This window comes from Pongo abelii, chromosome 10 (genome assembly GCF_028885655.2).
Source record: "Pongo abelii isolate AG06213 chromosome 10, NHGRI_mPonAbe1-v2.0_pri, whole genome shotgun sequence".
NCBI lineage: Eukaryota > Metazoa > Chordata > Mammalia > Primates > Hominidae > Pongo > Pongo abelii.
The window spans coordinates 55404418-55421610 of NC_071995.2; the positions used below are offsets into that span (position 1 = coordinate 55404418).

Sequence of the window (17193 nt, forward strand, 5' to 3'; positions counted from 1 at the left end):
TCTCTCAGAAGTCACTGCCCAGGCCCAGTTCAACCAAAGAAGCCATCAGCAATGTCCCAATGGGAGACAAAGAGGCAGAGGGAAGGGAGAAGTAAGATTTCCCTTATTCCTTTCACAGCATCTTGGTTCCATTTCCCCACTTGATGCTGACCTTTAGGTTTTGATCTAAAGTCTTTGACGGGCACGGTGGCTTACACCTGTAATCCCAGCACTTTGGGAGGCTGAGGTGGGTAAATCACCTGAGGTCAGGAGTTCGAGACCAGCCTGGCCAACATGGTGAAATCCCATCTCTACTAAAAATACAAAAATTAGCCAGGCGTGGTGGCGGGCACCTGTAATCCCAGTTACTCGGGAGGCTGAGGCAGGAGAATCGCTTGAACCTGGGAGGCAGAGGTTGCAGTGAGCTGAAATTGCGCCACTGCACTCCAGTCTGGGTGACAGAGTGAGACTCTGTCTCAAAAATAAATAAAATAAAAAAATAAAGGTTTTGACTCTGGTAATATGCTCCTGCACAGAGGTTGCCTGTTTCCTCACCTGCCCATTAAACTTAGGTGCTTCCCTACCTTCACTCCACCTGCACAAAGTCCTTGTGGCATTCCCCACTCCACCTTTCCCCAGCATGAACAAAGAGGTTCAGTCTTCCTGACCTGCATAAATGCTCCAGGAGGTACCGTAGAGTGTCATGGTTGGGTTTTGGCATTGAGCCTATTAATTCTTGTATCTGAGAGAGGCACTGCTCTGATTCGGAGAGTGCTAGAGAGAGTGATGGGAAAGGCATGGTAGTAAGGTTAGGGAAGGTGCTAGGACAGGGTGGGTAAATTCACTGCTCTTTCCCACAGGCATGGAAGACATCATTAATCTAGCACGGCTTTCTTTTTCACACAGCCCAACTATAGCCTCATAATTCTTTTCAATTCAGCCCTCTAAACATTCACAAAAAAAGCAACTGGAGTAGGCACCTGAGTTGAACGTTATTTTCCATCTCTAAGGTCAGAATGGGAAAGAAGAGTATAAGGGACCTCTATTCTATTATTTACCGCCCGTGTCCCCATATCAAGGGTTCTTTCCAAAGCTCCAACCCTTACCAAGGGCAGCACGGAAATGGGGCAGCAGCAGTGATGGCACCAGAGGCTGAGGCAGCTCCCGGAGAAAAAGCTTCAGGGCTCCGGTGACCACATGAATGTCTTCCCACTCAGTACTGTCCAAATCTAGCCGACCTTCTGGAGGGAGAAGGAGGTATAGGGGCTCATGAAGGGCCAGAAAGATCTAGAGACTGAGAGATTGGAATTTCTGGAGAAATCCAGTCAAAGCAGACTATAGGAATGCCTAGAAGGTCTGCAGTGGGGAAAGGTAGCTAAGGTGGGAATGAGGACAACCCTCCCAGGAGTGGTACATGGGGGTTTCCACGGAAAGCAAAGAGGATATGTGGAAGTTTTAGGGGTCTGAAGGGTATTCCATGTAAGTACCTTGTCCTGGCTGTTCTGGGAACACATACCTCCCATCGGAGGTGACCGCACGCTCTGCAACATGAATGAGAAGAGATCAGGAGCTAAGACATACACTTCCAGCCTGATGGCCTCTCTGTTCTGCCAGCTTCCCCATATAGGACCGCCCATGGTTCTCAGGCAAGACATTCTTAGTACAACCACTGGCCCACAAGCCTTCTCACCTCTGTCCACCAGAAAGCGAAGCTTCTGGACCACTGCCAAGTTCCCGCTCACCCGATAAATGCCATCCACATCTAGACCTGGGAGATGAGGAAGGAGTAGATGAGGACTGCTGCTTGAAAGTGTGTGTGGTTAGGGACAGAAGGGTGGAGAGAAAAAGGGCAGTAGGAAGACTAGGTAGAATGAGGGAGGCAGAAAATTCTAGGCCTTAGCCTGTTGGAAGAGGATTCGGGGGTCTCTGAGAAAATGACCTCTTTTATCCACAGCAGCAATGCAGAGCCGCACAAAGCTGGGCACCGTGTCTCCTTCCCGCTGGCAGAGTGATTCCAACTGGCAGCCGAACACCTGATCTGGGGAAGCAGAGTGAGGCGGGAAGCCAGTGCCAGCGTCACTCACAGGAGCTCTTCTCAGCATAGGTCTTTATCCTTAAGTGAGGCTGGTCCTCCTGGCTGCCTGTGCCAGGCTTGGGCAAGGAAATACACTCCACCCCCCTTCTCCTGCTTCAAACAATCTGGCAAAGGGGTACAGGTCACCCCGGCTTCTCCCCTAAACAATCTGGGGTAGTGGGAAAGCAGCAGTCACAGAAGGTTGTGGTCTTGTTCTGGGAAGCTCTGCTCTGAGCCTCGCTGGAGTTTTCTTATCCATGAACCCGGCCCAGCCCCCTCACCTCGGAGCAGACCCCGCTCCTGTAGGCTTTGTAAGGGCGGTCTCTTCGCGATGAGCCGCTTTAGTTTGTTGCGCACGCGGTTCTGCTCGGTGCCTTCGGGCCCCCGAACTGCAGGAGGCAGGTAGAGCGGGGCGTGAGCGCCCGGGAACCTCGCTGCGCTCCCGGACCCTCCCTCCCCAGCCCGCGCCTCACTGGAGCTCCGGCGGCTGCTGAGGCGCAGCAACGGCTTGGACACCGGCTCCGACTCCTCTTCTTCGTCCTCCCCGGCGCTCAGCTCCGCCAGCTCTGCGGGTCCAGAGCCCGACAGACGCAGCTCCAGGGGGTTCTCCCGATCCTGGACCCGGGGCGGGCCGTGTCGAAGGTGAGAGAGGAGAGAAATCTGCACCCCCAGCTGAACTCTGACCCACTGCCAGGGTCCCACGTCCCGGCCCAGGCCAGGGCTCTCCACCGAGCCCACCCTGGCTCCACTGCTCCTGACTCCTATCGTTCCTACCCCACTCCCTTGATCCCGGCCGGCCCAAGCCTCCCTCCGGGCCTCCACCCATCTAACCAGCCGCTCGATGACAGTCCGCAGCGCGCGGTGCCAGGCTCGCAGCTCTGTCTCGTGGTCCGACTGCAGCAGGAACTCGTGGCCAGGGACCGTGCGGATCTGAGGGCCAGGCGGGGAAACGCTCGGGTCAACGGGGAGGAGTATGAAAAGCCGGGAGACCTAGCTTGAGGCCTGCGCGGGAGATTGGGGGCGCCCTCGGGTCGGGTGGGGCCTTGGGGACGCGCGGGAGGGCGCTCACGTGCAGGACGTTGCGGCGGCTGGACAGGTGGCGGCCGTGCGCCAGAGCCGCCCCGCGCAGGTCCACGCTACTTTCCGGCCGGCTACCCGCTGGCCCCTGACAATGAGGGAGGAAACTGAGGCCACGGTGTTGTTTCCTTCACTGCTTCCCTCTCCCCGGTGGGCTGTGAGGAGGTGGGAGGCTTCCTCACTTCTTTACCTTCCTCTGCACCGCCCTCCCCGCTGCCGCCCCCCACATTGGCGTGAGGCGGTAGGCAGCGCCTGCACCCCTCCTGCGCCTCTCGCTCACACTCACCCAGCCCGAGGAGGGCGCTGTCGGCGGTGGCTCTCGGTAGAACACCAGGCTGTTACCCGTTAACACCACCCAAGACGGGCCCCAGTTCTTCCTGCGGGGACAGAGAGGGGAGGTAGTGGTAGCGAACAGGTCATTCTAGAATGACACGGGGAGGGTGCTCTTCCAACACCCTGCTCTACCCTATGGAGTTGACAGCCCAGGCCCTAGCTGTATTCCCGGTTCTCACCTGAGCTTGCGCCCCCCTTGGGCAATCTTGGTCATGTTGAGCAGACCCGACTTTTCCACCTCCTGGGAAGTGGAGGGAATGGTATCTGTAAGTCACCCTGCGCCCTCCACAGTGGCCACGGCTTTCCCTAGGGGGTCTCCCAGGAGTGAAGTCCCTTAAAGTTGCTGGGGGAGGGCTGGGTAAGAGGATATTCAGAAAGAGGAAGGTGTTTATGTGGAGCAGGAAAACGGGGGTGGGGGGGGAGGTGGGGCAGGGAGGATCTTGGCCTTCACAAAGAAATGGGAGATTCACATGGGGGTCGTCCAGGAGCTGCGGCAGAGGTCGAGGGGCCTGCAAGGCTGGAGGATCAAGCTGCGAGGTGCGTTGGCTGAGGCTGAGTGAACCCTAGGGGAGAGGATTGGAGAAACAGGTGGGGAAACCCTGGACTCAGGGATCCCTGGCTGAAGGAGGAAGAGGGGTGGGATACCGGTGAGAGGTGGGGGGTGTGGTGGGGAATGGAGAATGTCTTACACAAAACAGAAAGTCATAACAAGCTGGCTTTTTCTGCATGTGACTGGGAGATGGGAGGGATCTCACCTGTGGGTCAAGAGGTTCTGGGGTCCTTGTGTCAGATCTGAAGCCCTTTGCCTGAGGTTGCAGGACATCATTGTTCCTCTTCAGGGTCTGTGTCCCCTCCATGGAGCCAGGGTTCTGGGTTAGGGGAGGAGGAAATAAAGCTACATCCAGATGCCACCTCTACCCACTCTCCACACCCTTCTTATACTTGGCTGATTCTTCTGATCTTCTGAGAGCCCCAGAGAGAAAACACACTACCTTGAGGTTCAGCAGGGGAAGGAAGAGCTTGAGGGGACAGTGGAGAAGCAGGAGGTAAGGTCTCACCGTCTCGCTGCGACTGCGGCGCGGGGGCTTCCAGGACTTGCAGCCAGTCAGTGAATTTATGTAGAAGCAGCGTCCAGAGTTGGGGTCCAGGTGCTGCTCCCAGGCATCCAGCCTCTGCAGCAGGGGGCATGCAGGGCCTGGGGGTGGGGACCGAGGACAGAGGCGAAGGTCCACCAGGTTACAGTACACAGGGGGCTCTGACATGAGGGGCTGGGGGCCTGCCTGCCAGAAAAAGGGGAAGAAGGAGGTGGTCATTCTGCCTGTTGCCCTTCCCATGCTTCTCTTGGCCTTCCCACCTCCTGCTCCCTCCCCCATTGTCTTCTCACCGCCAGCTCTGGGCTGAGGTGACCCAGGTACTGGGGGAGAAACCCCAGGTCCCAGCTGCTTTTTAAAAATTCTCTCTCTCACAGTTTTCTTTGCTCTTCTCCTCACTTCCTGTTGCCAACTTCCCGCCTCCCCTACCCCACCCCCACCTCAGGGCCACAGGAAAGGGGAACAGGCTTTTTGTGGGGTGGGGGGAATGTTGAAGGGGGTGCCCCACCCTCATATCCTGCAAGGTAAAAGAAGACAAAGAAGGGTCTACAGAAGGGAGGAGGAGCCCCTTTTCACCCACTGTTAAGAAAGAGAGGGAAGGGCTGGGCAAGTCACATCTCTAGAGAAGACCTGCTGTGGCCTATCAGGCAAGCAGAACACAGAAAAACCCTGCCCTGGGCTAGGAGTCTGGAGGAAGGAAGAGCACAGGGCTGGCCTTTCAGTGCTTCCACTGCGCCCTGTGCCCTGTCCCCTCGGGGCCTTTGGTACCTGCTGTCCCTTCTCACCTCCTACCCAGTTTGCCTCTCGGCTGCCTCTTTCTCCTCCTTGTTCAGAGTCAACTGAATGCCGTGACCTCACAGATGTCTCCCCACACCACCCCAGCCACTCTCCACCACATTAACTTGCCTTTGTAGACTTATCAGTAGTACCAAGGGTTATCTTATTTATTTGTTTTTGTGTTTGTCATCCCCAGGGGAGTCCCCTGAAGATAGGGGTGCTGTCTGTCCTGTGCCTAGAACAGGGCCCAGCTCAGAAGAGCTGTGACTCACTGTGCTGGCACTGGCTTCTGACAGCAAGTCTTCCTGGGAGAGGGATCTTCCACTTGGTCCTTCCTGGAAAGGCTTCAGAAGGCTGGGCCTCAGATTGTCAGTGCTGACGCTCCTACACATTTTGGGGGGAAGTGGAGGAGGCTGCTCCGAGCTAGCCTGAGCCCTGCTTGGGAGGGCCTGAGACAACTCCTCCAGGGAACCATGAAACAACTTTGGCCCTGGAAACAGAAAAGGGGAGGGTGGGTGGCAGGTGATCAGAGGTGTTGTTGTAACTGGGTCCCCCATCTTGGGAACTCACAGGGAAGTCAAGAAGGGCAGAGGGAGGATGTGGAAAATGGCATGAGACCTAGAAGCCTTAGGAATAGGAGGACAGGCAGTGGGGTGAGGATGCCGTGGCGGGGGCAAGAGGTAGGCTGATCAAAGAAAAACGAGAAGACGGTTAGCAGAAGCTTGATGGAGGGGGACCTCCCAAAAATTCCCAGAAGCCAGGGAGGTAGGAAGGTGATGGGAGGTAGGAAGGTGAAGGGAGAGGGCTTAGCGCTACTCACCAGGAGTCCAGAGCAATTGGCCGGGGATGACGGTAGTTGGAGTCTGGGAAGGGATGGATTCCTCTATCATATAGGCTGCTGGGACGAAGATGGGTCGAGAGGTGGAGGGAGCTTCTAGGCGTCTTGCCAACCACCAGTCGGAGTTGGTCTTTCGAAGCAGTAGGAACCTGTCCCCTTCAGCCAGAGACACCTGCCGGCCATCTGCCCCAGTATAAGTAAAGGCATAGAGGGCACAGAGCTGGGATCCCTGAGGAGGGCTTCGGGGGCCCAGCCCTAGGATCCCCCAGGAACTTGGCCACCACCGGCTGGATAGCATTGTAGCCAGCACTGTCATCTGTGGGAAAAAGGGACACTGGAGACCCAGAAGGGAATAGGCCTGGCTGTCTCCAAGGAGAGAGACATGGTTCTAGGAGCAGTGTTGCGGGGAGGTGAGGACGGGAGCCCTTGAGTTGGGGGAGAGGGTAGAGCAAACAGCCTGGTGAGGATCGGTGACAGGTTTTGGGGGCTGAGAACTCCTGGTGGTGTCTGGTGAGGAAGTATGTAAGTAACATGAGAGAGGATGTGGTCAGCAGGGCTGCATGGCCGGCAAGGCAGGAAATTAGAGGAGACGACCTAGGCCAGTAGTTTTCCTCCAAGTACCTTGTGGGGCCCATCAGAAGATTCAGGGGCAGGAGTTGGTCCTGGGTAGTGGTGGGAGTCTTGAGCTGGACACAGGAAGGAGATAAGAAGAAAGAATCAGGTTCAAGACAGAAACAGGGAGACACAAGGTTAATGACAAAGACAACAATGTGTGTTATTCTTTATTAAATTTATGCAAGCATCAATGTTTCCGGTACCAATCACCTCAGACCATAGCTGCGTGCTTCCTGTGCAGACTCAGAGAGACATGGTGACAGAGAAACAGAAAGCCAAATAAATACCAAGACCAAATCAGAGAGAAAGACAAAGTGGGAGAAACACAGAGGGATTCGGAGTTGAAATATCACCACCCTCCCAATCCAGGACACGATTTTGGGAGCTGAGAAGCCTTGATACTGTCTTGTATACACAAACCTCTTGAGGCGGGAGCTACTTTAGTGTGTGGGTTCATTCGTGCTTTTTTTTTTTTTTGAGACGAAGTCTCGTTCTTGTCCCCCAGGCTGGAGTGCGATGGCGCAATCTCGGGTCACTGCAACCTCCGCCCCCCGGGTTCAAGTGATTATCCTGTCTCAGCCCCCCGAGTAGCTGGGATTACAGGTGCCTGTCACCACACCCGGCTAGTTTTTGTATTTTTAGTAGAGACAGGGTTTCACCATGTTGCCCAGGCTGGTCTAGAACTCCTGACCTCAGGTGATTCACCAACCTCAGCCTCCCAAAGTGCTGGGATTACAGGTGTGAGCCACCGTGCCTGGCCTCATTTATGCTTTTATCAAGGATTGATTGAGTGCCTCCTGCGTGCAAGGAGCAGTGTCAGGCACTGGAGATGAGAGAAGGGAATGAGCCCTTTTGGAGCTTAAGGAGAGACAGACCTTAACTAATGACACAATAACCTTAATAATTACAATTGAATCAGGGACAATGGACAAGTAATACAAGATGCTATGACAGGTAGATAGGGGACTGATGTCAGCTTCTCCTTGGTGGAAGGTGGGAACTGATCTTCCCTGGATTACCAGCATTTTGAAACCCACACTTCTGCTTCTGCCTTACCTGACCACTCCTCTTTTCCCCTTCTCTCAGCTTCTCCACTGCACAATTGTGAGGCTTTCTGTTTGGGTTTGGAGAGGTGGGTTAAGGAGCTAATGCCCCTCCCCACTGGTGATATCAGAGAACCAGCTCTCTTCCCCTGAGGGCTGGGTGGCTAGTACTGGGCTTCTGCCTCAGTGATCTTCCTAGTTTACTTCGCTTCAACACATGGAGAACCCTACCCCTCAACTCTTCCTTCCCACTTCCAAAATAGTGTCTAATTTCACCCATTTATTCACTTATTCATTCATTTGGTGTTCAGTGCTTGAATCCACCCTTTTTTTGCCTTCTCTGAAACTCTCTCTCCTATACTTTAGCTTGTTTTTGTTAGCTTCTTCGCATTCACTTTTAAACATATCCAAGTCTCTCCCGTCTTTAGACAAACCTCCCCTTACTGGGCTTTCTTCTTCTCTTTTTTTTTGAGACAGAGTCTCGCACTGTTGCCTGGGCTGGAGTGCAGTGGCACAATCTCGGCTCACTGCAACCTCCACTTCCCAGGTTTAAGCGATTCTCCTGCCTCAGCCTCCTAAGTAGCTGGGATTACAGGCGCCCGCCACCACGCCTGCTATTTTTTTTGTATTTTTAGTAGAGACAGGGTTTCACTCTGTTGGCCAGGCTGGTCTCGAACTGCTGACATCGTGATCTGCCCACCTTGGCCTCCCAAATTGCTGGGATTACAGGCGTAAGCCACTACGCCCCGCCTCTCTCTTTCTTTTTACAGTCAAACTTCTTGAGTTGCCTGCACTGTATAGGGGATCTCCATTTCCTGTCCCCTCACTTGGCCACCTTTTCAAAGTCACTCCTCAACAGAGTCACCCCCAACCTTGCCTGAGCATGCTGCAGTCCTTATGCAGTCCTTATGTTGCTTGACATCTCAGTAGCAGGCAACACAATTGACCTTTCTCTCCTACAAACACTCTGCTGGTGTCCCTCTTACCTTTCTAGCAGTTCCTTGTCTGTGGCATGAGAAATAACCTTCCTCTGCCTGTTCCTTAAACCACAGAAGCCTATCTGAGATCCTGTGCCCTGTGCTTTCTGCACGCCCTCCCTGGTTGGTCTTATTCTCTCCCCAGCTCAAATGATTTCCATATGCTGCTAAGGACTGTATCTTCAGTCCAGATCTTTCTCTGGGGCTCCCATCTAATCCACTGTACACCAAAAAATCCACTTGAGTATTTTGCCGGTACGACAAACTCAGTATGAACCAAATCGAACTTATCAGAGAAACCTGTTTCTCTCCCAATACCACTATTTAGTTTAATATGAAATCAATAAATATTGGCCTGGTACAGTAGCTCACACCTATAATCCCAGCACTTTGGGAGGCCAAGGCAGAATATCACTTGAGCCTAGGAGCGTGAGGTGCAACATAGTGAGATCCTGCCTCTACAAAAAAATTTTTTTTAATTAGCCAGGTATGGCAGTGTGTGCCTTGTAGTCCCAGCTGCTCGGGAGGCTGAGGTGGGAGTATCTATTGAACCTGGGAAGTTGAGGCTGCAGTGATGCGTGATAGTGCCACCGCACTCCAGCCTAGGCGACAGAGTGAGACCCTGTCTCAAAATAAATAAATAAAACAATTTAATAAATATTTATTGAATGTTTACTACCATATATGCCAGGCAGGAACTATGTGCTAAGCATTGTCAATTAAGATGGTAAATATGGGGCCAGGTGTGGTGGCTCACATCCAGCTCAATCCCAGCACTTTGGGAGGCTGAGGCAGGCAGATCACCTGAGGTCAGGAGTTCAAGACCAGCCTGGCCAATGTGGTGAAACTCCCATCTCTAATAAAAATACAAAAATCAGCTGAGCGTGGCGGCAGGTGTCTGTACTCCCAGCTACTCAGGAGGCTGGGGTAGGAGAATTGCTTGAACCCAGGAGACGGAGGTTGCAGTGAGCTAAGATCGTGCCACTGCACTCCAGCCTGGGTGACAGAGCAAGACTCTGTCTTAAAACAAAACAAAAAAATATGATCCCTGCCCACTCGCCCACTCATAACAATGAAAATACAATGTAATAATGATCACTATAATAGAGGAAATACTATCATCTGTTGTAGCACATAGAAAGTATGCCCTACTTCCCATGCCAGAAACCTAGCAGCCAACCTGAATTTATCTTGTTTCCTCGCCACCCACATTGATTCAATTGATTACTGAACACTTTAATTTATATTTTCCCAATCTACCTACTTTTATCCCCACAACTACCACTTCTTTAGCCTGGATGATATAATTTCCTAACTAGTCTCATTGCATATAGTTCTCATTGCATATAGTTCTGGCTCCCCTTCCATCCATTCCTGACACAGCAACCAGAGTGACCTTTCTAAAACACATATACCCTGCCACTCTCCTGATTTAAACTTTCCACATTTTATAATGTCATTTACAGATTCCCTCTCTACCCTTTTCACAGTCTCCACCAAAAACTCCTCATTGCAGTCTTATGCGAATTCCTCACATTCTTAAAGTGCACTGAAATCTTTGATCCTTTGCATACGTTGTATCCTTTGCCTGAAACATGTCCCTTCTCCACTCCCTCCAGTCTTCACCTAGACAACTCTTACGCATCACTGAGATCTCAGCTGAAAGGTCACATGCACAGGAAAGCATCTCAGCCAGGCGTGATGGCTCACACCTGTAAACCCAACACTTTGGGAGGCTGAGGCGGGCGGATGACTTGAGGTCAGGAGTTTGACACCAGCCTGGGCAACATGGTAAAACCCCGTCCCTACTAAAAATACAAAATTTACCTGGGTGTGCTGGCCCAGCTACTGTAGTCCCAGCTACTTGGGAGCCTGAGGCACAAGAATCGCTTGAACCTGGGAGGCAGAGATTGCATTGAGCTGAGATCATGCCACTGCACTCCAGCCTAGGTGACAGAGCAAGACCCTGTCTCAAAAAAAAAAAAAAAAAAAAAAAAAAAAGGCCGGGTGCGGTGGCTCACACCTGTAATCCCAGCGCTTTGGGAAGCCGAGGCAGGCAAATCACAAGGTCAGGAGTTCGAGATCAGCCTGGCCAACATGGTGAAACCCTGTCTCTACTAAAAATACAAAAAATTAGCTGGGCGTGGTGGTGGGTGCCTGTAATCCCAGCTACTTGGGAGGCTGAGGCAGGAGAATTGCTTGAACCCGGGAGGCGGAGGTTGCAGTAAGCCAAGATTGCGCCACTGCACTCCAGCCTGGGTGACAGTGCGAGACTCTGTCTCAAAAAAAAAAAAAAAAAAGCATCTTTTCACCCATTAGAGGGGCCGTAACTAGGAGGTATGATGGCAGGCTTTGCCTCCTCTATCATAACTTTCATCACACTTTAAGGATTATTTGATTTTCTGACTTTCAGGAAGTCTGTGAGTGCTGCCAAGGTAGCAGAAGCCCACATCCATTTTGTTGATAACTGTACCTTCAATGCCTTCTACAGTCACTTCTACAGTGATTTCTGGCATAAAGTCACATCTTTGTGCCTCAGTTCCCTCATTAGTAAAATGGGGATGAGACACCTACCTCAGTTTGTTTGTTTATTTATTTATTTTAGACAGAGTCTTGTTCTGTTGCCAGCCTGGAGTACAGTGGTGCAATCTCGGCTCACTGCAACCTCTGCCTCCCAAGTTCAAGCAATTCTCCTGCCTCAGCCTCCCAAGTAGCTGGGATTACAGGCATGTGCCACCATGCCCAGCTAATTTTTGTATTTTTAGTAGAGACGGGGTTTCACTATGTTGGCCAGGATGGTCTCGAACTCCTGACCTCAGGTGATCCGCCCGCCTCGGCCTCCCAAAGTGCTAGGATTATAGGTGTGAACCACTGCGCCCAGCCTATTTATTTATATTTTTTTTGAGACAGAGTCTGGCTCTGTCGTCCAGGCTGGAGTGCAATGGCACGATCTCGGTTCACTGCAACCTCTGCCTCCCAGATTCAAGTGATTCTCCTGCCTCAGCATCCTAAGTAGCTGGGATTACAGGCATGCACCACCACACCCTGCCAATTTTTTGTATTTTTAGTAGAGACTGGGTTTCATCATGTTGGCCAGGTTGGCTTCGAACTCCTGACCTCAGGTGATTTGTCCGCCTCGGCCTCCCAAAGTGCTAGGATTACAGGCATGAATCACCACGCCCAGCCTCTTGGCTAGTTTTAGAAACTATTTTTGGTCAGGAGCGGTGGCTCATGCCTGTAATCCCAGCACTTTGGGAGGCCGAGGCAGGTGTGTCACCTGAGGTCAGGTGTTTGAGACCAGCCTGGCCAACATGACGAAACCCCGTCTCTACTAAAAATACAAAAATTAGCCGGGCGTAGTGGCAGGTGTCTGTAATCCCAGCTACTAGGGAGGCTGAGGCAGGAAAATCGCTTGAACCCAGGAGGCGGAGGTTGCAGTGAGCCAAGACCACACCACTGCACTCCAGCCTGGGCAATAAGAGTGAGACTCCGTCTCAAAAAAAACAAAAACAAAAAAACTATTTTTTTTTTATGTTGCCCAGGCAGTCTTGAATTCCCGGGCTCGAGTGATCCAGCTGCCCAAAGCACAGGGATTACAGGCATAAGGCACTGGGCCTGGCCTAGTTTTCTGTTTGTTTGTTTGTTTTGTTGTTGTTAATGTAACAACAGCCATTTTATTATAGTTTAACAATTGTACAGGTATGGAGCAGAAATTTGGGTAGGGCTCAGGTGGGTGATTCTTCTGTCTCATGTGGCCTTGAGACCCTACCAAGGGTGACTTAAGAGTTTTCAGTGGGCAGACAGGCTGGTCTGGAAGGCTTCACTCACAAGTCTGGCACCTTGGTAAGGATAACTGGAATGCTGGGATTAGCTGGAGCTGTCAGACAGAATATCTACATGAGACCTCTCTAGCATGGCAGCTCAAAGTGGTAGGATTTCTTACACGGCAGCTCAAAGCTACCAGTGTGCTAGATAGCCTGCAACTGAAGCTGCAAAACTTCTTATGGCCTAGCTTCAAAAGGCCCAGAACCTCCATAGAATTTTCTGAGATCACATATAAAGTGCTTAAAACAGTGCCTAGCTCATAAGTACTATTAGATATTAATTATTCTTAAAATAATATAAAGATGAATAAGAAGCGTCCCTTTCTCAATAACGGGTATGTGCTTCCTTGCATAATATATACTTATTGCCAAACTCTTAGCCATCTTGAATCTCAATTTTTTTTTTTTTTTTTGAGACGACGTCTTGCTCTGTTGTGCAGGCTGGAGTGTAGAGGCACGGTCTCAGCTCACTGCAACCTCTGCCTCCTGGGTTCAAGTGATTCTCCTGGTTCAGCCTCCTGAGTAGCTGGGATGACAGGCGTGCACCACCACACCCAGCTAATTTTTGTATTTTCACTAAAGAAGGGGTTTCACCATGTTGGCCAGGCTGGTCTCAAACTCCTGACCTCAAGTGATCTGCTCGCCTTGGCCTCCCAACGTACTGGGGTTACAGGCGTGAGCCACCGCGCCCGGCCTTACTTCTCAATTTCATCTTTTCCCTAGAGATGTTCGGCCGGGCGCGGTGGCTCACGCCTGTAATCCCAGCACTTTGGGAGGCCGAGGCGGGCGGATCAAGAGGTCAGGGGATCGAGACCATCCTGGCTAACACGGTGAAACCCCTTCTGTACTAAAAATACAAAAAATTAGCTAAGCGTGGTGGCGGGCACCTGTAGTTCCAGCTACTCGGGAGGCTGAGGCAGGAGAATGGCGTGAACCCCGGGGGACGGAGGCTGCAGTGAGCGGAGATCGCGCCACTGCAGTCCAGACTTGGGCGGCAGAGCAAGACTCCGTCTCAAAGGAAAAAAAAGAGATTCTCTTCTACCCCTTTGATGAGACGTCGAGCTGTATATGAACTCAGATTGGTATTAATATTTTACTTATCTACATTCTTTTTTTTTTTGAGACGGAGTTTCCTCTTGTTGCCCAGGCTGGAGTGCAATGGTGTGGTCTCGGTTCACTGCAACCTCCGCTTCCCGGGTTCAGGCAATTTTTTTTGCCTCAGTCTCCCGGGTAGCTGGGATTACAGGCGCCTGCCACCATGCCCAGCTAATTTTGTATTTTTAGTAGAGACGGGTTTCAGCATGTTGGCCAAGCTGGTCTCGAACTGCTGACCTCAGGTGATCCGCCCGCCTCGACTCCCCAAAGTGCTGGGATTACAGGCATGAGCCACCGCGCCCGGCCTATCTGCATTTTTGTTGTTGTTGTTGATAGGATGGGTATGTACACTAACTTCCACTTTGTCACTAAAGTAATTCCGCACATGGTAACTCCGAACTCTAAAACTCTGAACTTTAAGAGCTTGCATCGAGAGCCACTGCGAGTAGCTGCTGTTATGACATGGCCATTTCATTCTCGACAACGACAAGAGAAGAAGCCGCAGTTTCAGTCACCGCCCTCCAGCAGCGTAAGAGGATAAAAGTGGGACTTGCCTTAAAATCTAAACGTCTCTTCTGGATCTCCAGAAAAAAGGTGCTGCTCTAGGCCGGGCGCGGTGGCTCACGCCTGTAATCCTAGCACTTTGGAAGGCCAAGGCTGGCGGATCATCTGAGGTGAGGACTTCGAGACCAGCCCTGCCAAAATTGTCAAAGCCCGCCTCTACTAAAAATACAAAAATTAGCCGAGCGTGGTGGCACGTGCCTGCAGTCTCAGCTACATGGGAGGCTGAGGCCGGAGAATCGCTTGAACCCTGGAGGCAGAGGTTGCAGTGAGCCAAGATCGTGCCACTGCACTTCAGCACGGGTGACAGAGGGAGACGCCCTCTCACACACACACACCAAAAAAAAAAAAAAAAAAAAAAAAGTGCACTCTAGCCCGCATCTGCGGCCTCTTCATCTCGATGATAGTCTTTTCCTGTGTCCTAGTGTTGCATGATGGGAGAAATAGTCTACTTTCCGGTAGCGGTGCCAGGGCAATGAACTAATATGGAACTCCATTTCCCGGCGTGCCTCGCGGAGGCCGCTCAACTCAGAAGCTGGAGGCCGGTTCCGGTTGCATCAGCGTGGGATTCACGGCGAAATGAGGCTGTTCGTGAGTGAGGGCGTCCCGGGTTGCTTGCCGGTGCTGGCCGCAGCCGGCAGAGCCCGGGGTAGAGCAGAGGTGCTCATCAGCACCGTAGGCCCCGAAGGTACTCGTGCTGGTGCTGGTGGGCGGTGGATGAGGGGGGCGGGACCGAAACACGCCAGATTCTCTGCAGCTGTCTTTGCCAAACCCCTAGCCCCCGCCACAAACCCCAATCGACCACTTCTCCTATTATCCTTGATCACTCCACGCCTTCTTCCCTCCCAGTCACATCTTTCACTTCCTTTAATTACCCTCAATATAATACCCTTTCCTTATCTCTCTCCTCCCCTCTTCCGTCTTCCAGGTCCCCGCCTCACCCCAGTAAACTGCTCTTCCCTTCCCAACCTTCTCCTACACCTATCAGGCATCCCCCCTCTGTTCTTTAGTTACTAGCATGACAGCCCCCAGGCACCCTTTTGTGTTCTTAGGAAATCCCTCTCTCCCCTCCTAACACACACACACGTTCCTTTCTGTTTACCTCTTCTCATTCTCAGCCAACTGTTTGGGTAACTCTTAGGAGGTTCTCTTGTAAGTCTTCTCAGCTCTTTTAATTTTGTTCTGCCACTGTGACCTTCAGATAATTATGAAGATATCCCAGTTACTTTCAGTCGTTAAGTTCTTGGCTGCAGCACTATCCCAATACCACCACCTCCTCTGCAGTCCCCATCTGTCGCTTCCAGCTGGCAGTTTCAGCTGAACACCTGCTGGCCTCTCCAGCCCATTGCGGACCCACCCCCTTTCAGTGGTCCTATCCTGGAACTTCTGGGTTGAGACTGCCCGTCTTTCTTTTTTTACTCACTGAACAGTGCAAGGTTATCCTAAGTTGACAAAGTATTTCTTTTATTTTCCTTTTTTTTAACCCATTTTCCATTCTTGCATCAGATTGTGTGGTCCCGTTCCTGACCCGGCCTAAGGTCCCTGTCTTGCAGCTGGATAGTGGCAACTACCTCTTCTCCACTAATGCAATCTGCCGGTCAGTATTGGTCCTTGGTGTAGGGAGGTGGCTGAATCAAATCAGGCCTCACTATCATTTGTGTGGCATTATTTGCAGCCATTGTTTCCCTGTGTGATGAGAAATGGGCTAAATGGGCCCCTCTAAATCCATCATCTGTTGCTCTCTCTCTGGGCAGATATTTCTTTTTGTTATCTGGCTGGGAGCAAGATGACCTCACTAACCAGTGGCTGGAATGGGAAGCGACACAGCTGCAGGTAGGACTAAGGTATGGGAGATGTCAGGCAGGCCCTTGCTCTGCGTGGCCATCCTGACTCATGTCCCCTGCATTTTAGCCAACTTTGTCTGCTGCCCTGTACTATTTAGTGGTCCAAGGCAAGAAGGGGGAAGATGTTCTTGGTTCAGTGCGGAGAGCCCTGACTCACATTGACCACAGCTTGAGTCGTCAGAACTGTCCTTTCCTGGCTGGGGTGAGTTGGGTCTTGAGATGAGGATTGGGGAAGGCTTACGGTGTAAGGATTGAGAGAGAAGACTGTATTCAGAGTGTTCGAACCCAACACTGCCACTTACTAGTAGTGTAATCTTGGCAAATCACTTAATCTCTCTAATCCTCAATTTTTTTCAGTTGTGAAATGGGATAATATTAGTACCTATTTCGGTGAGTTATTGTGAGGATTAAGTGAGATCATATAAAGTGCTTAATACAGTGCTTGACACATACAGTGCTCAGTAAATGTTAGATATTACCATTGGGAAGAAACTGAGTGTCTCATTTGTGTACATTTTCCTTTTCTATCCCCAACAAAGGAGACAGAATCTCTAGCCGACATTGTTTTGTGGGGAGCCCTATACCCATTACTGCAAGATCCCGCCTACCTCCCTGGTGAGAACTGTGCATATCACTCCAACCCTAGGAGCTTGGTGTAGGGGTTACAGAATGGGCAGTAGAATACTGAGAACTCCCTTCAAGGTGCAGCTTGACTGGGCAACTATAGCAGAAGATGGCTGAGGGAACTGGGGAAAGCAACTGGAGAAACCTCACAAAGAAGGGGAAAGATGCCCGCTCCTGCCTACCAGGTCCTTATGTTTGCTGATTTTCTTTTCTTCCATACCCACAGAGGAGCTGAGTGCCCTGCACAGCTGGTTCCAGACACTGAGTACCCAGGAGCCATGTCAGCAAGCTGCAGAGACTGTACTGAAACAGCAAGGTGTCCTGGCTCTCCGGCCTTACCTCCAAAAGCAGCCCCAGCCCAGCTCCCCTGAGGGAAGGGCTGTCACCAATGAGCCTGAGGTTTGGAACAGGGCAGAGCCTTGGGGCCTGAGGTGGGAGGTG

The 17193-nt window shown here is 51.6% G+C and overlaps 2 protein-coding genes across 5 annotated transcripts in view; one reads left to right on the forward strand and one right to left on the reverse strand.

Moving 5' to 3' along the window:
• ARHGAP9 (Rho GTPase activating protein 9) overlaps positions 1 to 15607 on the reverse strand; it is a 16301-nt gene extending 694 nt beyond the window's left edge. Inside the window, exons 1-17 of one of the 3 annotated variants that reach the window (XM_024256449.3) lie at positions 15387 to 15607; positions 6152 to 6855; positions 5604 to 5821; positions 4522 to 4743; positions 4219 to 4332; positions 3934 to 4026; positions 3643 to 3704; positions 3417 to 3507; positions 3123 to 3218; positions 2885 to 2983; positions 2527 to 2668; positions 2335 to 2442; positions 1919 to 2017; positions 1670 to 1747; positions 1467 to 1520; positions 1086 to 1220; positions 648 to 753 (exon numbers count right to left, since the gene is read on the reverse strand). In XM_024256449.3, coding sequence (XP_024112217.1) covers positions 648 to 753; positions 1086 to 1220; positions 1467 to 1520; positions 1670 to 1747; positions 1919 to 2017; positions 2335 to 2442; positions 2527 to 2668; positions 2885 to 2983; positions 3123 to 3218; positions 3417 to 3507; positions 3643 to 3704; positions 3934 to 4026; positions 4219 to 4332; positions 4522 to 4743; positions 5604 to 5821; positions 6152 to 6485 — 2051 coding nt within the window. In that variant the 5' untranslated portion in view covers positions 6486 to 6855; positions 15387 to 15607. Of the gene's footprint in view, positions 1 to 647; positions 754 to 1085; positions 1221 to 1466; positions 1521 to 1669; positions 1748 to 1918; positions 2018 to 2334; positions 2443 to 2526; positions 2984 to 3122; positions 3219 to 3416; positions 3508 to 3642; positions 3705 to 3933; positions 4027 to 4218; positions 4333 to 4521; positions 4744 to 4847; positions 4971 to 5603; positions 5822 to 6151; positions 7416 to 15386 lie in introns of those variants that run through there. The other 2 variants (XM_054528138.2, XM_054528139.1) reach the window with 2 other exon arrangements.
• MARS1 (methionyl-tRNA synthetase 1) overlaps positions 14706 to 17193 on the forward strand; it is a 24886-nt gene continuing 22398 nt past the window's right edge. Inside the window, exons 1-6 of one of the 2 annotated variants that reach the window (XM_002823424.4) lie at positions 14706 to 14972; positions 15791 to 15881; positions 16039 to 16117; positions 16196 to 16330; positions 16668 to 16743; positions 16979 to 17151. In XM_002823424.4, coding sequence (XP_002823470.1) covers positions 14864 to 14972; positions 15791 to 15881; positions 16039 to 16117; positions 16196 to 16330; positions 16668 to 16743; positions 16979 to 17151 — 663 coding nt within the window. In that variant the 5' untranslated portion in view covers positions 14706 to 14863. The remainder of the gene's footprint in view (positions 14973 to 15790; positions 15882 to 16038; positions 16118 to 16195; positions 16331 to 16667; positions 16744 to 16978; positions 17152 to 17193) is intronic. The other variant, XM_063712175.1, reaches the window with a different exon arrangement.